The sequence below is a fragment of the Aquarana catesbeiana genome, linkage group LG10 (genome assembly GCF_042186555.1).
Source record: "Aquarana catesbeiana isolate 2022-GZ linkage group LG10, ASM4218655v1, whole genome shotgun sequence".
Classification (NCBI taxonomy): domain Eukaryota; kingdom Metazoa; phylum Chordata; class Amphibia; order Anura; family Ranidae; genus Aquarana; species Aquarana catesbeiana.
In genome coordinates, this window is record NC_133333.1 from 112,122,193 (window position 1) to 112,144,659 (window position 22,467).

At 43.7% G+C, this 22,467-nt stretch overlaps 1 protein-coding gene across 4 annotated transcripts in view; it reads right to left on the reverse strand.

Annotated features, from left to right (window-relative positions):
* The window catches only part of SLC37A4 (solute carrier family 37 member 4), a 57,286-nt gene extending 37,512 nt beyond the window's left edge, over window positions 1-19,774 (reverse strand). The window contains exons 1-2 of one of the 4 annotated variants that reach the window (XM_073602454.1): window positions 19,515-19,774; window positions 3,598-4,062 (exon numbers count right to left, since the gene is read on the reverse strand). In XM_073602454.1, the coding sequence (XP_073458555.1) occupies window positions 3,598-3,751 (154 nt within the window). In that variant the 5' untranslated portion in view covers window positions 3,752-4,062; window positions 19,515-19,774. Of the gene's footprint in view, window positions 1-3,597; window positions 4,063-4,262; window positions 4,496-19,514 lie in introns of those variants that run through there. The other 3 variants (XM_073602455.1, XM_073602453.1, XM_073602456.1) reach the window with 3 other exon arrangements.
* Window positions 19,775-22,467: the final 2,693 nt, after the last annotated feature.

Consider the following 22,467-nt stretch of genomic DNA (forward strand, 5'->3'; position numbering starts at 1 on the left):
ACTAGATTTCAGTGGAGTGGAGCTGTCCTTGTATTATCATGGAAGGTCTGCTTTAGGGAGAACTATGGTCCTGAAACTGGTACCTAAAAACAAATCAGCAATTGCAGCCCCATTATTTGTATCCTGACAGGTCCCTGTTAATTACTTGACCTCCAATACTGTAATGGCGGTGATCATCAACTTATTGTGGGAATGCAATCTGGTGCTAACAGACACTATCTGGGAGGGTCACCAACTGACACTGATGTTGCTAGCGAAACTAATACAATGATTAGTGATAATACTGTACACTGACACTGTACTGATGACACAGGCTGGGAAGGGGTTCATGTCTAGGGGCAATGAAGGGGGTTAACTGTGTGCCTAACAATGTGTAATGTGGCTTTTACTAACAGATCTGGCTGTTTTTTCTCCCTGCAGAAAAAAACAGATCATTGATCTGTGTAGAGTATGTATGTAAACACTGTGATTGGCTACAGTGGATTAGCAGGTCTCAGCCATAAAGAATTGGGCGGGACGTGTTGACAAAACCCGCTGTAGCCAGTGACAGCGTGGATTAGCAGCAGGGGCGCGCATGTACAGCCCTAACCTGAAACAGGCTGGATGATGTACACCTTTAGGATCCAACCTGCCCATGCCGCCCTGCCTCAGTAAATGTACAGTAGGTGTGCAGCAATCGGTTAAAACACATATACATTTTAGACACAACTTTGCACGAGGAGGAAATACATCACCACTACAAACATAGCTTGCTAAGGTGAGTCACATAAGGTTGGTCTTCAGTTATCAACATGTTACAGCAATTAAAACAATGTGTTTTCAAAGCAGCAATAAGTCTGATACATGAACAAACAGTACACTGGGTGGTCAGGCCTTAGCCCAGACGTTACAGGAGTCAAGCCCTCTGTAGAAAAGTAATAAAGCCTGGAGCACAAGCTGGGACCTTTGCTCAGGGACTGTTCTAGAACATTGAGCTTAGTTTGTATTTTCCTGCCTGACTGCCTCACTGGGACATGTCCAATCTACAGCACTTTACAAAGCTCATAAGGTGATCCTGGTGGTCACCTATAACAGTATGTGTCCAACCAGAGGAGAGGAAGGAGCCAATGATGGTCAGAAGACTGGGATAGGTGAGGGAGGGAGTTATTAGGGAGAGGGATATAAACACCCACCAACAACTAACAGTTCAGAGCTGTATGCCTGTATTCCCAAAATGAGGGAAACTGATCTGAAGGCAAGAATGGTCATGTTCCTTATTAGGTCCTTGTTATAATTCAGGCATTTCTTTTATTTTGTCCATTTTACACCTGAACAATGAACTTCTCATGCTAGCTTCCTATGGTTTGTAAAAGTGGTATTAAACGCAAAATAAAAAATGAAATATTGCAGCTTACCAATCATTAGATGTGGTGGCTGCATTAGTTTTCTTTTTTTAGGCTCCCCCCCCCCCCCTCGGTTTTCACCTGGTGATCTGGCCAGTAACACATCTCCTGTATTAGAGTGCCCCCACTCTGGATGAAGGAGCACAGGGGGCACAGCAGCAAAGTCAGTCTGGGGGGGGAGTGTTTAGCTGTTTTCGATACACTGATAAATTGACGATAAACTCCAGCTTACACTTCATAATCAGTAGCAGCAAACAGATTTTTTTCCTTTTGGGATAAAAGGTTTTACGTGAATAAATAAAACTGATCATTGTAAGCTCCCCTGCCAGTGTTAAATGTTTTTTTCTCATCCCTGTTTACATGCAAGAGAGCTTGTTCTTTTGTAAAACAGACTTATGCTGCGTACACACGGTCGGGAAATGTTCGATGTGAGCTTGTTGTCGGAAAGTCCGACCGTGTGTATGCTCCATCGGACATTTGCTGTCGGAATTTCTGCACACAAATGTTTGATAGCAGGTTCTCAAATTTTATGCCAACAAAGCTTGTTGGCGGAAAGTCCGATCGTGTGTACACAAGTCCGTCGCACAAAAGTTCACACATGCTCTGAACCAAGCAGAAGGCGCTGCACTGGTTATTGAACTTCCTTTTTCTCGGCTCGTCGTACATCTTGTACGTCACCGCGTTCTCACGTTCTGAATTTTTGGCCAACATTTATGTGACCGTGTGTATGCAAGACAAGTTTGAGCCAACATCCTTCAGAAAAAAATCCACGGTTTTGTTGGCGGAAAGTCCAATCGTGTGTACGCGGCACACGGGGTGGTTTACTAAAGGCAAATAGACTGTGCACTTTTGCAAGTGCAGTTGCTCCAGAGCTTAGTAAATGAGGGGGAGCCCTGCTGAAGTCCATCATCCAATCATGTGTACGCAAAAATACTGTTTTCTTCTTCTTTTTTTTTATTTCTTTGCATGCGATTAGGTATTTATTGTATAGTGAAGCTTTACCTAATTTACTTCGCTATTGAGCAACTGCACCGTTCTTTTGCCTTTAGTAAATCAACCCCATAGTGCTGGGATTTTTACAGCTTGAGCAAGGCTGGGTTCATTTCAGTGCAGGCCAGGTTGACAATTAAGACATGGGTGTTTAGTGTGTAGTGGGTAGCACTCTCGCCTAGCAGTAAAAAGGGTCGCTGGTTCGAATCCCAACCATGACACTACCTACCTGGAGTTTGCATGTTCTCCCTGTGCCTGCGTGGGTTTCCTCCCACACTCCAAAGACATGCTGGTAGGTTAATTGGCTTCTGACCAAAATTGGCCCTAGTATATGATTGAGGGTAGGAACTGATGTGAGTGTGGGATGTACAGGGTTAGGGACAATTGTAGACACACACCCACACTCACTCAGGTTGAACTGGATGGACTGGTGTCTTTATTCAACCTTACTAACTATGTAACTATGTAAATTCTCCTTCCTGCAAAGAAGATCTATGACTAGTGACAACTATTCAGAAGTCTCCTCCTGTATGTCTGACGTCAGCTCTTGGTCGGAAATGTCACAGGGAGTAGAGGGTCAGTTTCATTAGCAACCTCTGCAATCCTTAATACTACAGTAATTGATATGTGTTATCTTCACACGCACATAGATATTCTAGGTTTAAACAGCCCCCCTAATGGGCTCCTTTTACCCCAAGCCCCATAGAAGCTGCTATGGCTATTAGTACATCACGCTTATCTGCAGTTAAATAGTGAAAGTGTCATGAGAGCAGGAGCCATTCCAACCTGGTGGAGCACTACTCCAGGAAATAAGAAAATAATTAGAAGTTCATCTTCAGGCAGCATTCCTATACAAAATCTGTCTTAGAAAAGATGAGATTGTACTTCTTTGCAAAAGATAAATCTCTAACCCCATATCAAGGCATCTAAAATATTAACCGTGAACTAAGAATGCGGATTTATTTGTATAGTGTATAGCATTTACTTATTTTCATTTTAAATTCTGCTATGTTTTTTCAGGTATTATACGGCAGGAAGGGTGCTAAAACATATTTAAATCAAGTCTGCATTGCATGATCTTTACAAATTTAGCATACAGTGTACATTAAAAAAAGATCGTAGATAAAGGTACATATACAGAAAACTAAAATGACTATATAAAAAGGGCAGTTATGGGAACATTATCTGGCCTGTTAGCAGAAATAAATGTACAGAAACAACTCACCCAAATCATCCTTGTCAAGCTTGATTTCTTGCATTACAGATGGCATGACAAAAGAGAATGTCTTACGATTAAAATAGTATAAAGTATACCCCATAAACATGGCACTAAAAATGACTGTCCTGTAGTAGCCATATCCCTGTCCCTGCTGCCCCATTGTGTCCACGTGGAGATTTGTAACTTAGTTCCAGTAATTCATTTAAAATGGTAAAAGCTCTTCTCCGAGTAACTCAGCTATAGATGCAGATATTATCACAGCTCACATATAGACTTCCCAGTGAGAAGAGAGAGCACAGAACAAGCCTGATGAGCTGTAAGTAGAGAAGGTCCGAGGAGGGGAGAGGACTCTGCCAATCTCTTCAGGGCTTTCTGCTGAGTAGTGAGTTTGCTCCCTGTTTTCTATAAGGCTGGCAGCAAAAATACTTCAGGGAGAATGATTAACTGAGAGGCGTCACCCCATACATTACCCTGCAGAGACAGAAGAGAGAAAAGGTTTTAAGTGACACCAAAGGAATTTAACATTCCAGCTAACAGTTGTTTACCTCTAATGTTTGTCACAATGAAACAGAAGGGCAAAGATCGATCAGAGATACATTTATAACAAATTGTAAACAGACATGTGAAAAGCAAGTTAATGATAAAGAAAACAATCAATTGTTAGAACCTACCTAGCATCAAAGTGTATCCAAAACCAAACCTTATTGTAAGCTTTAGATAGATAAGCCCAGCAACACTAGGAGGATTCACACTCTGTCTTAGTTACCATAATCACTGGGAATGGAGGTCAGGAAAATCCTAAAATTCCAGTTGTCACTGGAACAGCCGCATTTTTCTCCAGGGAGTGACGGAAGCAGTATGCAAAGGTGGTGGAGTGTGTCTATATACAAATCCAAGCGACTACCTGCTTACAGGCTGTATGCACCGCCCCATGCAGAGAAAGTGTGTGTTCAGGGAGGTACATATCCTGTACCCATGTAGCTTTGCGAACGCACATGTTTGCATATACAGTGCATTCATAAAGTATTCAGTAAAAAATACATTTTGACTTGATATACAAGCAATGTCTTGATATACAAGTAGCGTCATGTCACAACTGAGTATAAAAGAGAAGAGAGGCGCCTTTAAGTGTAGCAATATGGTTACATTTAATGAAGGTACAACATTTAGCAACATTCAGCTCATATGGTTGATGAGTAAAAGAGGCACATCTAAGTATGCATTCATCCGGGGTAAAGCTGTCCACATAGACCATCCCCCGCACCGCCATCTACGCCGTTCCTTCCAAGCTGCGCTCCACAAGCAGTTCAATCGCTCTACTGCAGGGTAGTCTTCAGACTGACAGCGGTGAGAGCCGGTGGTGTGGAGGACGGTCTATGTGGACAGCTCTACCCCGGATGCCTGCATACTTAGATGTGCCTATTTTAATATCAACCATGTTAAATGTTGTACCTTCATTAACCACATGTTGCACACCGATTTACGTCAGCAGAATGACACAGGCAGGCAAAAGGGCATACCCGTACGTCCCTTTGAAATCCCCTCCTAGTGGGAGCGTGCCCCCGAGTCCCGCAAACTCGATGTTCGCCGTGGGCCCGCAATTGCGGTGAGGAGAGGCAGAACAGGGCGATGCCTATATAAACAAGGCATTTTCCTGTTCTGCCTAGCAACATGACAGGGATCTACTGCTCCCTGTCAGGTTGTAGTGAGCCCATCCCCCCTACAGTTAGAACACACTGAGGGAATACACTTAACCCCTTGATCGCCCCCTAGTGTTTAACCCCTTCCTTGCCAGTGACATTTATATAGCAATCAGTGGCTATTTTAGCTCTGATCGCTGTATAAATGTCAATGGTCCCAAAATAGTGTCAAAAGTGCCCGATCTGTCCGTCCGCAATGTCGCAGTCACAATAAAAAACCCAGCCATCTCTATCCCCTATTTTATAGACGCTATAACTTTTGCGTAAACCAATCAATATACAATACTTATTGCGATTTTTTTTTTTTTACCAAAAAAAGTAGAAGAATACATGTTGGCCTAAACTGTGGAAGAATTTTTTTTTTCAAATATATATATTTTTTGGAGATAATTATTATAGCAAAAACTAAAAAATATTGTTTTTTTTTTTTTTTTCAAAATTGTCGCTCTTTTATTGTTTATAGCGCAAAAAATAAAAACCGCAGAGATGATCAAATACCACCAAAAGAAAGCTCTATTTATGGGGGGGGGGGGGGGGGGGACATCAATTTTGTATGGGTACAGCGTCGCACGACCGCGCAATTGTCGGCTAAAGCGACGCTTTGCCGAATCGCAAAAAAATGCTCTAGTCAGGAAGGAGGCAATTCCTTCCGGGGCTGAAGTGGTTAAATGTAACCATATTGCTACACTTAGAGGCGCCTCTCTTCTCTTTTATACTCTGTAGCTCCTGCTGGATTTTGCTTCTAATCCCCTTGTGAAGGCTTCCATTTGTGGATGAACATTTCATGGTTACACAACCTATCACATTGCTATCTTTTTATATGGACTATAAACTGAAGGACTTATGAATAAATGGTTGTGGAACGAATCACCTGAGTTTCCATCATTTCTTATGGGGAAATTCACTTTAAAAAAAAAAGTGCTTTGGATTACAAGCATGTTTCTGGAACAAATTATGCTCGCAATCCAAGGATTTACTGTACAAAAGACCTAAATCTTAAACTTATGTAAATAAAGTGCAATCAATATGCGTGATTTATGAAATATATACATTTTAACAGTGTTATAATACATAATAAAGTGCAATCATGTGCAAGATTATGTAGAACTAAAGAGATAGATAGTGTGTTGAAAATGAAGATCAAACACCCGGCGGCGTGACACCCATCACCAAAACTAATGCCGCGTACACACGAGCGGACTTTACGGCAGACTTTGCCCGGCGGACGGGATTTCGTCGGACAATTCGATCGTGTGTGCGCTCCAGCGGACTTTGTTTTCTCAAAAGTTGGACGGACTTAGATTTGAAACATGTTTGAAACATGTTTTAAATCAATCCGTCGAAATCGAGTCCGGTCGAAAAGCCCGCTCGTCTGTATGCTAGTTCGACGGACAAAAAGCCACGCTAGGGCAGCTATTGGCTATGAACTTCCTTGTTTTAGTCCGGTTGTACATCATCACGTACGAATTCGACGGACTTTGGTGGATTATGTGTAGGCAAGTCTGTTCATTCAGAAAGTCCGTCGTAAAGTACCTTGAAAAGTCCGCCGGGCAAAGTCTGCCGTAAAGTCTGACCATGTGTTCGCGGCATAAGATGGAGGCTTATCAGAAAGCCAGCGACCCCCCCCCCCCTTACTCATGGAGGTCAAACAGCGCTTGGTCGGATCTAGGATCCACTAAAAGGGAAACCTGGATATCCTCTCTTGTGACCACAGATGATGTATATCAGTAAGCAATATTAGACGCCCATCAATGGAATACCAGAGTATGGAGGAAACATGAAACTCCACATAGTTTGATACTGTATCAACATCCAATTTATTAAAAAGTAATGCACTTACATTCAAATAGTAGAGTTTAGAGGCATATACCTACATGTCTGAACTCTACTATTTTAAAGTAAGTACATTACTTTTTAATGCACTTAATACATAAGTTTAAGATTTAGGTCTTTTGTATGCTTATTGTTCATGCATATTGTTTCATCACACAGACTGCAATTTATTTGCTTAGCGCTGCACTTTATATTGTCATTGTGCAGAGTATCTAGGTTATTGTGTACAGCTGCTGGCTGTTTTAGTTCCAAGCGTAGATATATATTTTCATTTCTTATAAAGTATTCAGACCAGCTCAAAATTTTTGCAATTTTGTTATATTGCAGCCTACGGTTGCTTAAAGCGGAGTTCCACCCAAAAATGGAACTTCCGCTGTCCGGAATCCTCCCCCCCCTCCGATGTCACATTTGGCACCTTTCAGGGGGACGGGGGGAGCAGATACCTGTCTTATACAGGTATTCGCTCCCACTTCCAGTGAAAGATCGATGAAGTATCCGCAGCGATCTACGCCATGTCCGACCCCTCCTCTGTCCCCCCCCCCCCCCGCTGTCTTCTGGGAGACACACAGGTCCCAGAGGACAGTAGGGACCACTCAGAACACGCAGCGCAACTCTCGCATGCACAGTAGGGAACCAGGCTGTGAAACCGCAAGGCTTCATTTCCTGATTCCCTTACTAGCAATGCCGGCGCCGCCACCCAGAACCCGAGGGACAGGTCGGCTTTCGGTGAGGACATCGCAGGCGCCCTGGAGAGGTAAGTGTCCTTATTTTAAAAGTCAGCAGCTTCAGTATTTGTAGCTGCTGACTTTCAATATATATATATTTTTTTTAGGCGGCACTCTGCCTTAAATTCATTTTTGTTTCTCAATCTACACTCAGTGCACCATAATACTCAGTACTTTGTTGAAGCACCTTTGGCAGCAATTGCAGCCTTGAGTCTTTTGGGGATGACGCGACAAGCTTTGCACACCTGGTTTGGGGAATTGTCTGCCATTCTTCTTTGAAAATCCTCTCAAGCTCAGTCAGGTTGGATGGGGACTGTCAGTGGACAGACATTTTTACATCTCTCCAGAGATGTTCAAAGGAGTCCCCCCCCGCTGTCAGAACACAATAGTGTAGCCGAAAGGATTCCCCCATCCACCTCGATTGTGTGTATGGAGGACTTCGTTTATTTCAGACTGAATTAATAAACTGAGCTATGTATGGCTAGCTTAATATGAGCGGGGAGAGAGAAGTCCGAGATAAAATGGAGGTGGGGGTTGAGGTGGAAGTTGACCTTACATAATAAGTAAAAAAGTTAAAATTAAAAAAGTTGCCCTTTAATCATGCACATTTTTTAGGCCGGGTTCACACCAGTCCGATGCGAATTCCAGCTCCGTTTTCTCTGCGAAGAGAAAAAGCAGCTGTTCAGCGGTGCCTCTCCGTTATATCTGCGGATCAGCTGAGCAGGGAGAAGGGGGGAGGGGGAAGGTGTAGTGAGGAGAAGGAGAGAATGTTCACAACGGAATGCATCTGAGAATCAGATGTGTTCCCATAGAAGATAATGTGCTTGTAATCTGCACCGCAATGCCCAGAAAACACACACTTTTTTTGGGCAATTCGCAGTGCGAATGCAACGCACATATGTGAACCAGCCTCATTCAAATGAAGGTATTTTAAAATGTCCTGCGAATTGGATGCAGTGTAATCCGCATCTAATTCACATAGGTGTGAACGGGGCCTTATAGGAGTTTGCAGGATCTGACCGCTGTCTGATGTTATTCATGGTGTCTTTGTCTGCTTTTTTCTTTTATGTTCTAATGTCAGTCTTTCATGGATTTCACAGCTATGTTTCCCTGTGCAGTTATGTTTTGTACTAATCTTTTCCTTTTGTGCACAGCTGTGACCCTTTGCCGAAAACTATTGATCAACCTGTTGAAAGTGGAATTGGTTCAAAGTTTAGAGGACCAGGGAACTCTCACAAGGGACAAATTCCACAAAATGTTTGTGGAACAGATTACACTTTGTGCTACAAAGCTGAGAACAAAATAAAATTTACATAGGTGTTAACTGTGTGCAAGGCTACGTGGACAGGTCAAACCAGATCCACAGCTCACTGGACAGCACCACCAGTTGAACGAGTTGTTTTTCATTTCTAAGTATGTAAATTTAGTACGCCTTGCTGTATTTCTGATTGCTGTATTTCTGATTGCTGTATTGCTGATTGTTGTATTGCTGATTGCTGTATTGCTGATTCAGTGGCTTCAATACTTCTGAGGAACTGACCTTGAACAAGTGTGTAGCCTGCGAAATGAGATGAAAAGGAAAGCTGATCTGTATGTTTGTTTTAAATGAAATAAAAGTGTTTATTGTTTGCCGTAAAAAGATTACAAGTTTTATGGCAAAAATAAACATACAAATATCCAAGAGGGTGAATAATTTCATAGGGACAATACATACTCCATTTAAGGTCTCCAGGGCAGGAATCAGAAATAATGCGCTCAGATAATCCCTCCAAAAACAGATCAGAAAATCCTCAGGGAAGGAAGGCACTGCCTGCATATGTTCTGGTAAGCACCCCGAATTATGTGACTCCAGACACCCCATGAGGAAAGAGGAACTCACATCCACAGGGGTCCCTTATACCAGCCTTGTTCCAAGTTAGGATACCAAAATGTTAACAGGGACTTGTAGGAACCTTCAGATTATTTATTGATATTATGTACTTCTTGTAAGGTGAGTGTGTACAGGAGAGTGAGGTCACCGACTATTATCATAGTAACTTCTTATAGCTTGAAAAATGTTTTTTTATATATATATATATATATATATATATATATATATATATATATATATATATATATATATATATATATATATATATATATTAAAGCCAAACTAAAGGCAGCAGAAAAAAAAAGCTTGCAATGGGGCCTCTGCATTGTAAAGGTTAAATGCTTGTTAAAGGGGAGCTTCAGGTTCCCCCAGAAAATGTAAAAGGTCAGCAGCTACAAATACTGTAGCTGCTGACTTTTAATATAAGGACACTCACCTGTCCAGGCATCCGGCGATGTTCTCACCTGAGCCAATTCTTCAATTGGCAAATGGGTGCTGGCGCCGCTATCTTGACTAAGGAAACCGGCAGTGAAGCCCTACTGCGCATGTGCGAAGTGCGCAGCGATTTGTAAATGGGCCGCAGTCTTCTGGTACCTGTGAAGTGTCCCAGAAGGCTGCAAGGGGAAGGAGGGGGGTGAACTTCTGGCTCAGTTTGCCACCGTGAACTAAGCCAGAAGTGGGAGCGGGTATCTGTCAAAACCAGCTCCCTCCCCCCCCCCCCCCCCAAAAAAAGTGCCAAATGTGGCAGCGGAGGGGAGTCAGACAAGCAGAGCTTTCCCTTTTAGGTGGAGCTCTGCTTTAAGTCTAGGGACAGAGGAAAGATTGTAAGGCTTACACTACATTGTGTGTCACCTGAAGCCTCTTCTCTAGAATGCTCCATCAGCAGTCACATTCTGGCCTCATCCTGTACAAAGCATGACCAGCGGTCCTGCATTGTGAGAATGCTGATGGCCAACCCACAACCCAGAGCATCATAGAGAAGATTAGAGCATCAGTGGCCACCGGTGCAAGGAATATGGTTAGTGCTATTCCTCCATCTACCCCTCAGACCTAATTTGGCCATAGATGAGCGATTTTTCTTTCCTGCAACCACGGGTTGCAGGAAAAAACATTTGCTGGATTTCCCCATCAACACAGTAATTGTTGATGGGGGGATTCCTCCCATGGAGCTTTTGTTTTCTTCTAGCAGGGGGAAGGAGGGAATGGGGGAAGCTGTCCCTGCTGGGAGGACACCGTGATTATTGCTAGCGGCTCTAGCTGCTGGCAATAATCAAATGAAAAATCCGACATGCTGGTTGTACCCAAGTTGATCGATCGATCGACTTGGGCACAATCAGCCTGCCCATACAGGGTGTGAATCTCGGCTGGTGCTTGCCGAGCCGGCCAAGAACCATCTATGGCCATATTTAACAAGCATATAACCCTTGCGGTGTGGCAACATGGCACCTTGGATTTGTCGAGCCTTGCCAATGAAAGGCCCTGCCACTGTGAAAATGGAAATAGAAATATCACAGGGTTTGCACGTATACAGAGTGCAGGGCTCTGGAATATTGAATATGAGCGGAGAAAACAGTTTTAACAGCTTTCTTTGGGTTTTGGTATTCCTGAATTGGGTCCCAGAGTTTAGAGACTTTGAAAAGTTTTGGGTGGAAAGAAGTCTCCAACCCAATGTCCAGGTCTTGCAGGAGACCGGCAGGCTGTAAGTGCAGGTGCACAGCCCTTAGAATGAAGGACCTGGCCATAGTGCAGAGCTCCCATTAAGAGACAGGTATACTTCACTCAAGAGACAGTACTCCATGCTGGTGGGGAGAGTTAAGATGGCTACGCGAGTCTGGAGGATAGACAGCTAAGATGACTACGAGAGTCCAGGGAACTGAGGTCTTAGAAAAACGAGAGAGAGATCGGGAAATCAGGAGATCCCCTATCGAGAGGCCAGGGTATGGGTGCTGCAACTGAAAAGATTAAGAGGGCCAGGAGAGCTGAAAAGGCTGAGAGAGCCAGGAGAGCTGTGAAAGCTGAATGAACACAGAGGTACTATGTAAGATATTCCGAGGGACCAAGCAAAAGCCAAGGTTTAAGGCCCAAGCAGTGGCACCGCTGAAGACAGAGCCAGATGGCAAAGTTTTTCAGCTTGTGTTTTTTTTTTAATGGTGGAAACCACTGCCCAGGCAGCTGATTTTCTGTTGAATTTGAATTTTGTTCAAGAAAAGTGGGCTGGCAAGCCTTAAACCACAGTTCAGACTGGCATGGAGCATCTTACAGTGCAACTGGGATTTTCTTAAGTTGTATGTTTTGTCACTTTACTCGCACTCCTTTATTATGCCTGGTTTTATTGTAAAAAAAAACTATTGGGAAAACCCAATACAACTTATTGTGAAACAGACCAACTCACTAAAAAATGTTTTTACCACTGAGCTAATTACTCCAAATATCACAGTTTAGACACGCTGTGATTCGGTACTGTACTTGGACTATGTGGACCATAACCTTGCTGCCTGCTGTTTGTGAATAACTTTACATTGTGGTATGTTATTGTATGAGTGAAATACAGTATGACGTCCATCAGTAATGTAGTATAAATACTCCAGTTATTTTGAGCATTAAGGTTTTACTTGCTCTTTAAGTTGAATGTCTAAATGGCAAGAGCTAGAATATAATGCAGCATTTCAATGGTGGGGACTAAATATAAAACATGCTGAGCTTTTCAGCTCTGGGGGCTGACAGACAGCCTTTCACAAATAGCATCAGTGCAAATGTGAGCGGGCAGGCTGGAAATTAACCCTCTCCCATCACCAGAGTATTAATGTCATTATAATGTGCATATGTGTAACTACAATAACCCATACAGTACATAATATTTACAGTATCTCACAAAAGTGAGTACACCCCTCACATTTTTGTAAATATTTTATTATATCTTTTCATGTGACAACACTGAAGAAATGACACTTTGCTACAATGTAAAGTAGTGAGTGTACAGCTTGTATAACAGTGTAAATTTGCTGTCTCCTCAAAACAACTCAACACACAGCCATTAATATCCAAACCGCTGGCAACAAAAGTGAGTACACCCCTAAGTGAAAATGTCCAAATTGGGCCCCAAGTGTCAATATTTTTTGTGGTCACCATTATTTTCCAGCACTGCCTTCCCCTCTTGGGCATGGACGACATCACGGAGCTGGTGGATGTTAGAGACCTTGCGCTCCTCCACCTTCCGTTTGAGGATGCTCAATAGGGTGTAGGTCTGGAGACATGCTTGGTCAGTCTATCACCTTTACCATCAGCTTCTTTAGCAAGGCAGCGGTCATCTTGGAGGTGTGTTTGAGGTCGTTATGTTGGAATACTGCCGTGCTGCCCAGTCTCTGAAGGGATGGGATCATGCTCTGCTTCAATATGTCACAGGACATGTTGGCATTCATGGTTCCCTCAATGAACTGTAGCTCCCCAGTGCCGGCAGCACTCATGCAGCCCCAGACCATGACACTCCCACCACCATGCTTGACTGTAGGCAAGACACACTTGTCTTTGTACTCCTCACCTGGTTGACGCCATCTGAACCAAATACGTTTATCTTGGTCTCATCAGACCACAGGACATGGTTCCAGTAATCTATGTCCTTAGTCTGCTTGTCTTCAGCAAACTATTTGCGGCTTTCTCGTCCATCATCTTTAGAAGAGGCTTCCTTTTTGGCTGACCCCCTACCCCTTCAACCTCTGTAGCAATGCTGACAGCACTCATACGTCTATTTCGCAAAGGCAACCTCTGGATATGACGCTGAGCATGTGCACTCAACTCCTTTGGTCTACCATGGCGAGGCCTGATCTGAGTGGAACCTGTCCTGTTAAACCGCTGTATGGTCTTGGCCATCATGCTGCAGCTCAGTTTTAGGGTCTTGGCAATCTTAGAGTCTAGGCCATCTTTATGTAGAGCAACAATTCTTTTTTTCAGATCCTTTAGAGAGTTCTTTGCCATGAGGTGCCATGTTGAACTTCCAGTGACAAGTATGAGACAGTGAGAGCGATAACACCAAATTTAACACACCTGCTCCCCATTCACGCCTGAGACCTTATAACACTAACGAGTCACATGACTCCGGGGAGGGAAAATGGCTTATTGGGCCCAATGTGGAAATTTTTACTTAGAGGTGTACTCACTTTTGTTACCAGCAGTTTAGACATTAATGGCTGTCTGTTGGGTTATTTTGAGGGGACAGCAAATTTACACTGTTATACAAGCTGTACACACACTACTTTACATTGTAGCAAAGTGTAATTTCTTCAGTGTTGTCACATGAAAAGATATAACAAAATATTTACAAAAATGTGAGGGGTGTACTCACTTTTCTGAGATACTGTATGTCCTCATAGTTTAAAGCATGCATTTTGAATATTAAACATTAAATCATATGTATATTTTTATAGACATACATGTGAACAAGACAGTACCAACCCTTAGTTTGTAAGAATTTCAGTATGTAATGTCCAGACTTACATTACATGGTGCTCCTGCATGTTTGAAACCTTTCCTTTGCTGCAGTTTTACCTGGTATCCTAATCATTGACCCCACCTTCTAATATAAGGGTGGCTCCTTAGCTTGCAGAGTCCTTAGGAGCTCCCTGTAGCTATCTATTTGGGCTAAGTTTGGTGCCTGTGCCATTAGAGATATAAGACACAAAGTGGAAGTGACTGAAAGTGACTAGTAAGAACCAATCATGCCCAATGGCCCTATAAATCATGGGACATGAAGTTCCAAATAGAGATGGCTCAGATGGCTTTTTGAATGAAGTAGAGTGCTCATGTGATCACTCAGTTGTCGGGCTAAAAGCCCACACGGGACAGCTGCAGCACAGAAGTATTTTTTAATTTTTTTACAAACCCCAAACTTCTCCTTTAATGTAAACAATCTTATCAATATGTTGTAGCGGCCCTTTCACACCGAACGGCAGTGGGATGCAGCTGACTGCAATTGGATGCATTTTGTACTGCACTCCAACTGCATAGACAGCCCAAAATCAAGGTAGTCCTATGGGCATAGTTCACATCATTTGCAGTGCAGTGCAGTTAAAAAAAAAAAGGGGATCTTGTTGCATTTTTCTGCACCGCAAATGCAGGGAACATGCTACAAACGCACTTCAAATGCTCCGCACCCCTTTAAGCTAAGCCCAAAAACTTATAAAAAATGTGCAGTGCTAAATGCAGCCCAAAAAACATCTAAGCGTGTGTCAAACGTGCTTCAAATGCATGTAAAAATGCACTCAAAAACAAGCAGTTATATGCACTTTCTGGTGTGAATGAGCCCTTAATGTTCAACAAAACCTTGGGGTGTTTGGTGTATATAATCCCCAACAGTGAAATTCAATTATTTGTTCCCTTTTGATCTGTTAAATATATAATACAAGAAATCTTGTGAGCTTATAACTTCCTGTACTCTCTTCATGTGCTGACTGACATCAAAATACATTGTTCTTAGTGATCTCTAAGGACTACAGAACCACAATCCTCTATGATAGTGGTGGGGTTCCATGTCAAAGCCAACAGTCAACCACAGGCAGCAGAGGCATTCCCCACCCTACAGCCACACATATGCAGAGGGCATGTATACGTGTGACTGCAGAGCAAGGAATGCCCCCATCACCCAGGACTGGCTGACAGCTTTGACAGCTTCACTGTGGGATAGCTCAGGCAGACGCCCAAGCTGATCCCTGCTTAGGGTGTAACATGAAACTTAGTCAGCATGCCCAGCCCCCCCCCCCCAATTACAGGGTTGTGGGGGTTATTCATTTCTTTTGCTTTCAGGCTCCTGTCATTTTTCAAAATTGGCGTGGCTGACAAATTTGAGTCATTCATGCACATTCATTTGAGTCATCCAGCGCAGAGGCTGGTGAGGCCCTGGCTAGTATCAGAGCCAGATACAAACAGGTTACATATGCTACGATCATTAGAACGAGTGCAATGATTCTAGCACTAGACCGCCTCTGTAACTCTAAACATGTAACCTGTAAAAAAAATTTACAGTTTCGCCTATGGATATTTTAAAGTACTGAAGTTTGGCGCCACTCCACAAGTGTATGCAATTTTAAAGCGTGACATGTTAGTTAACTAGTTACTCGGTGTAACGTCATCTTTTACATTATACTAATTTTTTTTTTTTTTTTAAATCGGGCTAACTTTACTGTTTTTTTTTTTGTTTTTTTTATTCATAAAACTGTTTCTTTACAAAAAAAAAAAGTGTATAAAAAATTGCTGTGAAAATACCGTGTAACATAAAAAGTTGCAACGACCACCATTTTATTCTCTAGGGTGTCTGCTAAAAACAAATATATATAGATATAGATATAATGTGTGAGGGTTCTGAGTATTTTTCTAGAAAAAACATGATTTTTACATGTAGGAGAGAAGTGTCAGAATTTAATAAACAAATTATTATATATTATTTTTAAGGTAATTTACTATATTTTCAAAAACTACTCAAGCAGGTGACTTAACGGACAAATTACTGAAGTTTGAAGTTATAACTTCCAACTAGTAATTTCACAGTAAATAGATAAATAATAAATTATTATGCTATAACATATAGCAAAATAATATATGATTTAGTTTGATTAAAACTGTACCTTTTCAACAGCAGTAGATTCTTATTTTCCCTCTTAACTGTGTGAGAAAAACCATGGGATTGTGGGTAAATCTTATACACATAAACCCATGTATTTTCCCTGTAGTTACGAGGGCTGGACTGGAAGAGAGCACATGCCCCTTCTATGACACAGTAGTGAGAGGACAGCCTCCACTGCAGCATTTTTATTAGACAGCTTGGGCCAATGGTACTTTACCATTGGTCCAAGACTCCAAGCTTTCCATTGAGCTCAGTGCCTCTGACAAGAAGTGAGGAGCTCATCCTCTCAGTCTGCTGCAAACAGAGTGTGCCAGCTTGTATTTAAACTGGCTGCTCTGTATGTAGCTTCTGACACAAGGAGCCCTCGTATCCCTGGAACTATAGATCGTAGGACTTCAGCTACCTAACCCCCAAATTTGGGGTCTCTGTGACGCAAGGTCGCCAAGCTACGACTTTCCAAGCTTGATTGGTTTTTTTTTTATGTTCATGGCAGGTGAGGCTTGGCTCTGCCTCACCTGCCTCCCTTGATGGCATGTCCCTGCTGGAAGTTCAACATGGCACCTCATGGCAAAGAACTCTCTGAGGATCTGAAAATAATAATTGCTGCTCTACATAAAGATGGCCTAGGCTATAAGAAGATTGCCAAGACCCTGAAACTGAGCTTCAGCACGGTGGCCAAGACCATACAGCGATTTAACAGGACAGGTTCCACTCAGAACAGGCCTCGCCATGGTCGACCAAAGAGGTTGAGTGCATGTGCTCAGCGTCATATCCAGAGGTTGTCTTTGGGAAATAGATGTTTGAGTGCTGCCAGCATTGCTGCAGAGGTTGAAGGGGTGGGGGGTGGGGGGTCAATCTGTCAGTGCTCAGACCATACGCACACTGCATCAAATTGTCATCCCAGAAGGAAGCCTCTTCTAAAGATGATGCACAAGAAAGCCTCCAAACATTTTGCTGAAGACAAGCAGACTAAGGACATGGATTACTGGAACCATGTCCTGTGGTCAGATGAGACCTAGGTAAACTTATTTGGTTCAGATGGTGTCAAGCGTGTGGGGCGGCAACCAGGTGAGGAGTACAAAGACAAGTGTGTCTTGCCTACAGTCAAGCATGGTTGTGGGAGTGTCATGGTCTGGGGCTGCATGAGTGCTGCCGGCACTGGAGAGCTACAGTTCATTGAGGGAACCATGAATGCCAACATGTCCTGTGACATACTGAAGCAGAGCATGATCTCCTCCCTTTGGAGACTGGGCCGCAGGGCAGTATTCCAACATAACAACCCCAAACACACCTCCAAGACGACCACTGCCTTGCTAAAGAAGCTGAGGGTAAAGATGATGGACTGGCCAAGCATGTCTTCAGACCTAAACCCTATTGAGCATCTGTGGGGCATCCTCAAAACAGAAGGTGGAGGAGCGCAAGATCTCTAACATCCACCAGCTCTGTGATGTCGTCATGGAGGAGTGGAAGAGGACTCCAGTAGCAACCTGTGAAGCTCTGGTGAACTCCATGCCCAAGAGGGTTAAGACAGTGCTGGAAAATAGTGGTGGCCACACAAAATATTGACATTTTAGGCCCAATTCGGCATTTTCACTTGGGGGTGTACTCACTTTTGTTGCCAGCAGTTTAGACATTAATGGCTGTGTGTTGAGTTATTTTGAGGGGACAGCAAATTTACACTGTTATACAAGCTGTACACTCACTACTTTACATTGTAGCAAAGTGTCATTTCTTCAGTGTTGTCACATGAAAAGATAGAATAAAATATTTACAAAAATGTGAGGGGTGTACTCACTTTTGTGAGATACTGTATATACATACATACATACACACACGTCTCAGAGAGGAAGCAGTTATACCAGGCTGTAGCCATGATCCTGGTATAATTTCTTAGAGCTGGTGATGGGCTTTCCAGTAAAAGTGATTGAGCGACTTTATACAGCTGCCCGATCACCTGACAGCCCCTCCCCCTCCTTTCCACCGCTGTTCCTGGGTAGGCTGCACACAGAGGTGAGGAATACCTATCAGCTGTTTCCCTCTTCTCAATGAAGAATGAAGCTGGAAGTAATGAGGATTTCATCACTTTGGTATGCGTTTCAGTCCAGGGAAGCAGCCAATCAAACAGATCTCTGTTTCATCAGCTGCCTTGGAGGGATCAGGGATCTTATAGACCCCTAATCTTGTTATAAAGAGTACCTGTCACTGCCCAAGCTCTCACAAGGGCTGTTGTCTACCCCTTGTGATAGCAATAAAGTTGAAAAAAAAAAAAAAACACTATAAAAAAATAAAATTCTAAATAATTTACAGCACCCCCATCCTCGTGCAAACAATTATTGCATTACATGTTCAGTATCGCCGCGAATGTCAGAGAGCAACAATTCTAGCAACACGCGTTCAACTCTAACTTGATAACCTGTAGAGCAGGGATATGCAATTAACGGACCTCCAGCTTTTGCAGAACTACAAGTCCCATGAGGCATAGCAAGACTCTGACAACCACAAGCATGACACTTAAGAGGCAGAGGCATGATGGGACTTGTAGTTTTGCAGCAGGTGGAGGTCCGCTAATTGCATATCCCTGCTGTAGAGGCTTTTAAAGCGCCACCTATGGATAACTGTAGGTACTGTCGTTTGTGGCCATTTCACAGGTGTGTGCAATTTTCAGCCTTGGCATGTTTGGTATCTATTTATTCGTCACAACACCATCTTTTACATTTTACCAAAAAAAGTGGATATTATGTTGGTACGTACTAAAATAAATTGCGTGTGAATTTTTTCCTGAAAATTTATGTTTGATATTTAAAATGGTTGCGCAAATATCATGCGGCATGAAAAATAGCAACAACTACCATTTTATTCTCCAGAAAATATAGAATGTTTGGGGTCCTAACCAACTTTCTAGCATAAAAATGCTGATTTGAACAAGGCCCCCGGGCAGCAAGGGGTTAAGTTGGTGACAGAGGGTCTTTCTATGATGCTATGGAGCGCCCCCTGGCTGCCAACATCTACAATTGATTTCATTAGTGAGAAGAATGGAGCGCCACCCACTGGTGAGACTCCGAACTGAATGTCAGTGAGTGGGAGGCAGGGAAACGGAGAAGTAATAAAAGTATCCGTGTGTCATGCCCTCATGTCTGGACGGAGAACAGAACGGACAGACACCGGGAGGACACGTCACTCACCTCTCACTCCACCGACATCCTCCCGCGCCACTCCCCGCCACATAACAATACTATGGAGGTGTCAGCCACGCCCACATCTTCCATATGCAAATGAGGACAGAAAGGCGGGCCCTTCGATAGCTCCGAGCACGAGTTCCTGATTGGGGGAGATAAAGCGCCCTTTACCCTCTGCTTTAGAAGTAAATGGAGGCTGAGCGCTTACATTGTATCACCTTGTGTGTTCAGCGCTGGCGGAATAGACAGTGACCAATCAGAGAAGCAGAGATCAGAGATGAGATCCAATACACAAGCCTGTGGGCTCTAAATAGAACATCCCTGGCATCCCTGTAGATGTGTTATGCCTTCAGCGCGCCACTAGGTGGCAGGCACGTCTACTATTCAGTGCTGCAGCCTTTACTTGGCAAGCACAAAGACTTACAGTATAATGAAAGGAGAAGTCCAGTCTGAGCTTGTTTGGCTGGACTTCTCCTCTGGGTCACAGTGCAATTCGTTTTGCACTCCCATAGCTCCCAACTGTCCCTGATTTGGAGCAATGTCCCTCTGTCCCTCATTCCTCCTCATTTTGGTCCGATCCATAGAATTGTACATAAAATGCACTTTTTATCTTTCAAAAAGTGTTTCCCAGTGCTAAACCTTTCATCCAAATTATAAATTGCTGCATTTATACCTTTTACAAGCCAATATAAAGGAATAGTAGTGGTAAAAATTAGCCCTTGTGGATTTAACCTTTTTTTTTTTTGGTTAATTCTCCTTTAAGGGGGTGTGGCAATGGGGCGTGTCCTATGCCTACATACGCTTGTTAGTAGGTGTCCCTCATCTCAAAATGTTGGGAGGTATGCACTCCTGTGACCCGTTTTCAGCAGAGAGTGGTCTGAAGTCCGCTCTCTGCTGACGTCACAGGAATCAGTCCAGGCACCGCGTCATCCCGACAATAAAGTCTGGATCCACCAGGTGCCTGGACTGATACCCGTGTCAGCGAGCCGCTGAGAGCCTAAGACAGCTGCTCCCCGCCCCTCCACAGCTCAGTGCTCCAATGAGAGTGGAGAGGGCAGAGCGGAGAGCTGCTGATGGGCAGGCAGGAGCACTCCGCTCAGGGATCTGTGAGAACCGAGCCAGCGGCGGTGTTCAATCACTCGGTTTTCAGTGCAGAGGCACCGGGGGACAGATGCAGCATCGGTAAGTATGATGGGCAAAAAAAAAAACTTACTTCAATTTTTAAGTGTATCTAATCCCAAGAACAAAATATCGTGGACTTGCTGTTTACCAGTCTTTAGATGTGGTGGATGCATTTATTTTCTTATTTAAAGACTTTTTCTCCTTTGTTTTAACCTGATACTCACTTCCTGTCCTAGGGTGACAACTGTACTGAGCAGTGGGGTCTACAATCTGTCTGCCAACATAGCCACCCCCCCCCCCCCGGTCGGCCGATCAATTGGTCCCCACACTTACCCCATCTCAGGACCTGCTTCCTAAGCCAGGATTGGACGGGAGGAGAATCAGGAAGACAATAATACATTAATTCACTATTGTCACACAACTGGGTGGGCTCAGGGAGCAGTGCTTTGCGCCCCGAGCCCATCCTTTTTTTGATGCCAATTGGAGCCTCCAGGTCTAATTATGTGCTTCTAAAAATTTTAAAAAAAAACCCCCATTGGAATCCATGTACCCAGTGCCCTGCATGTAAATTAAGGGCCGGGTGCATGGATTAGTGGGGGCGGCCCATATGGACAAGCCACCACTGGTTGTCACCCTAGGACAGGTAGTGTGTTAAGGACTACATAACACCTCCTTCTCTTTGCATTAGAGTGGGAGTTGTTTTGCAGTCTGTGGAGACAGCAGGGAACAATGCTAACTGATAACAGCCCAGAGGCAGATAGTACAGGAGGTTATCAGCTCACAAGATTTCAGGCTGGATGAACAGCTATTTTTTATTTTTTTTGCACTCATCAAATATAAAACACTTTCAATGGTGAATTTAATGTGGTTCTGAAAAACTAAAATGCTTTTATCTTAATACATTCCCTGCATTAATGTAAAAATCATTTGCCACTTGCTGTCACCCCCTTCTCTCTACCCCCCAAACACTTACCTGGGTCCTATATCAATCCAACACTGTGCCCGGTTGCAGTTTTTCTCCCCTATATTTCTCTTTTCACATGAGGATTGGACAGCAGCAGAAGCCATTCACTCCTGCTGTTGTCAGTCAAATTCTGTGAGCAGAGAGCAGAGGGTGTGGCCAAGCCGTGTTGTGTTTGTTTATGGACACACACAGCCCGGATAAGGAGCGAGCGCAGATCAGTTTACATTCCAACATTGACCCTGTGGCCCAGGATGACTGCAATGAAGATGGCTGCAGCCAGTGGCGGCTGGTGCTCAAAGTTTTTTGGGGGGGCGCAAACAAACTGAAAAATACTGAAAAAAACCCATCAATTGCAGACTCACTGTGCCCATCAAATGCAGCCACTGTGTCCATCAAATGCAGCCACTGTGCCCATCAAACGCAGCCACTGTGACCATCCGCCCACTCGCTGGCTGGCTGGCTGACTGCCCGGCACTTACTCTAGCTTAGCGAGCTGCGGGAGGGTGGGATGAGCAGCGGATCAGGCTCATGTGTCTTCCATTTGTCTTCCTTCCTGCTAGGCATCCAATCGGAGTGCCTGTGCCTTCAGGTGACGGGTATTAGACCCGCGCCTCCTGATTGACTGAAAGGCGGTTTAATGTTTGAAAAACGAATATTCATTTGCTTTTCTAACACCCCTGGGTGTGCTCCGAGCGCAATGCTCTGCGCTCCGAGTCCACCTTTTTTGAAGCCTATTAGAGCCTTTGGCTCTAATCAGGTGCTTAAAAAAAATGCATGAATCTATCCATTCTACATATAGGGAGTGGGGTGACAGAGGGGGCTGCGCCCAGGTGCCCCTAATGGACGTGTCGCCACTGGCCACAGCCTGTCACT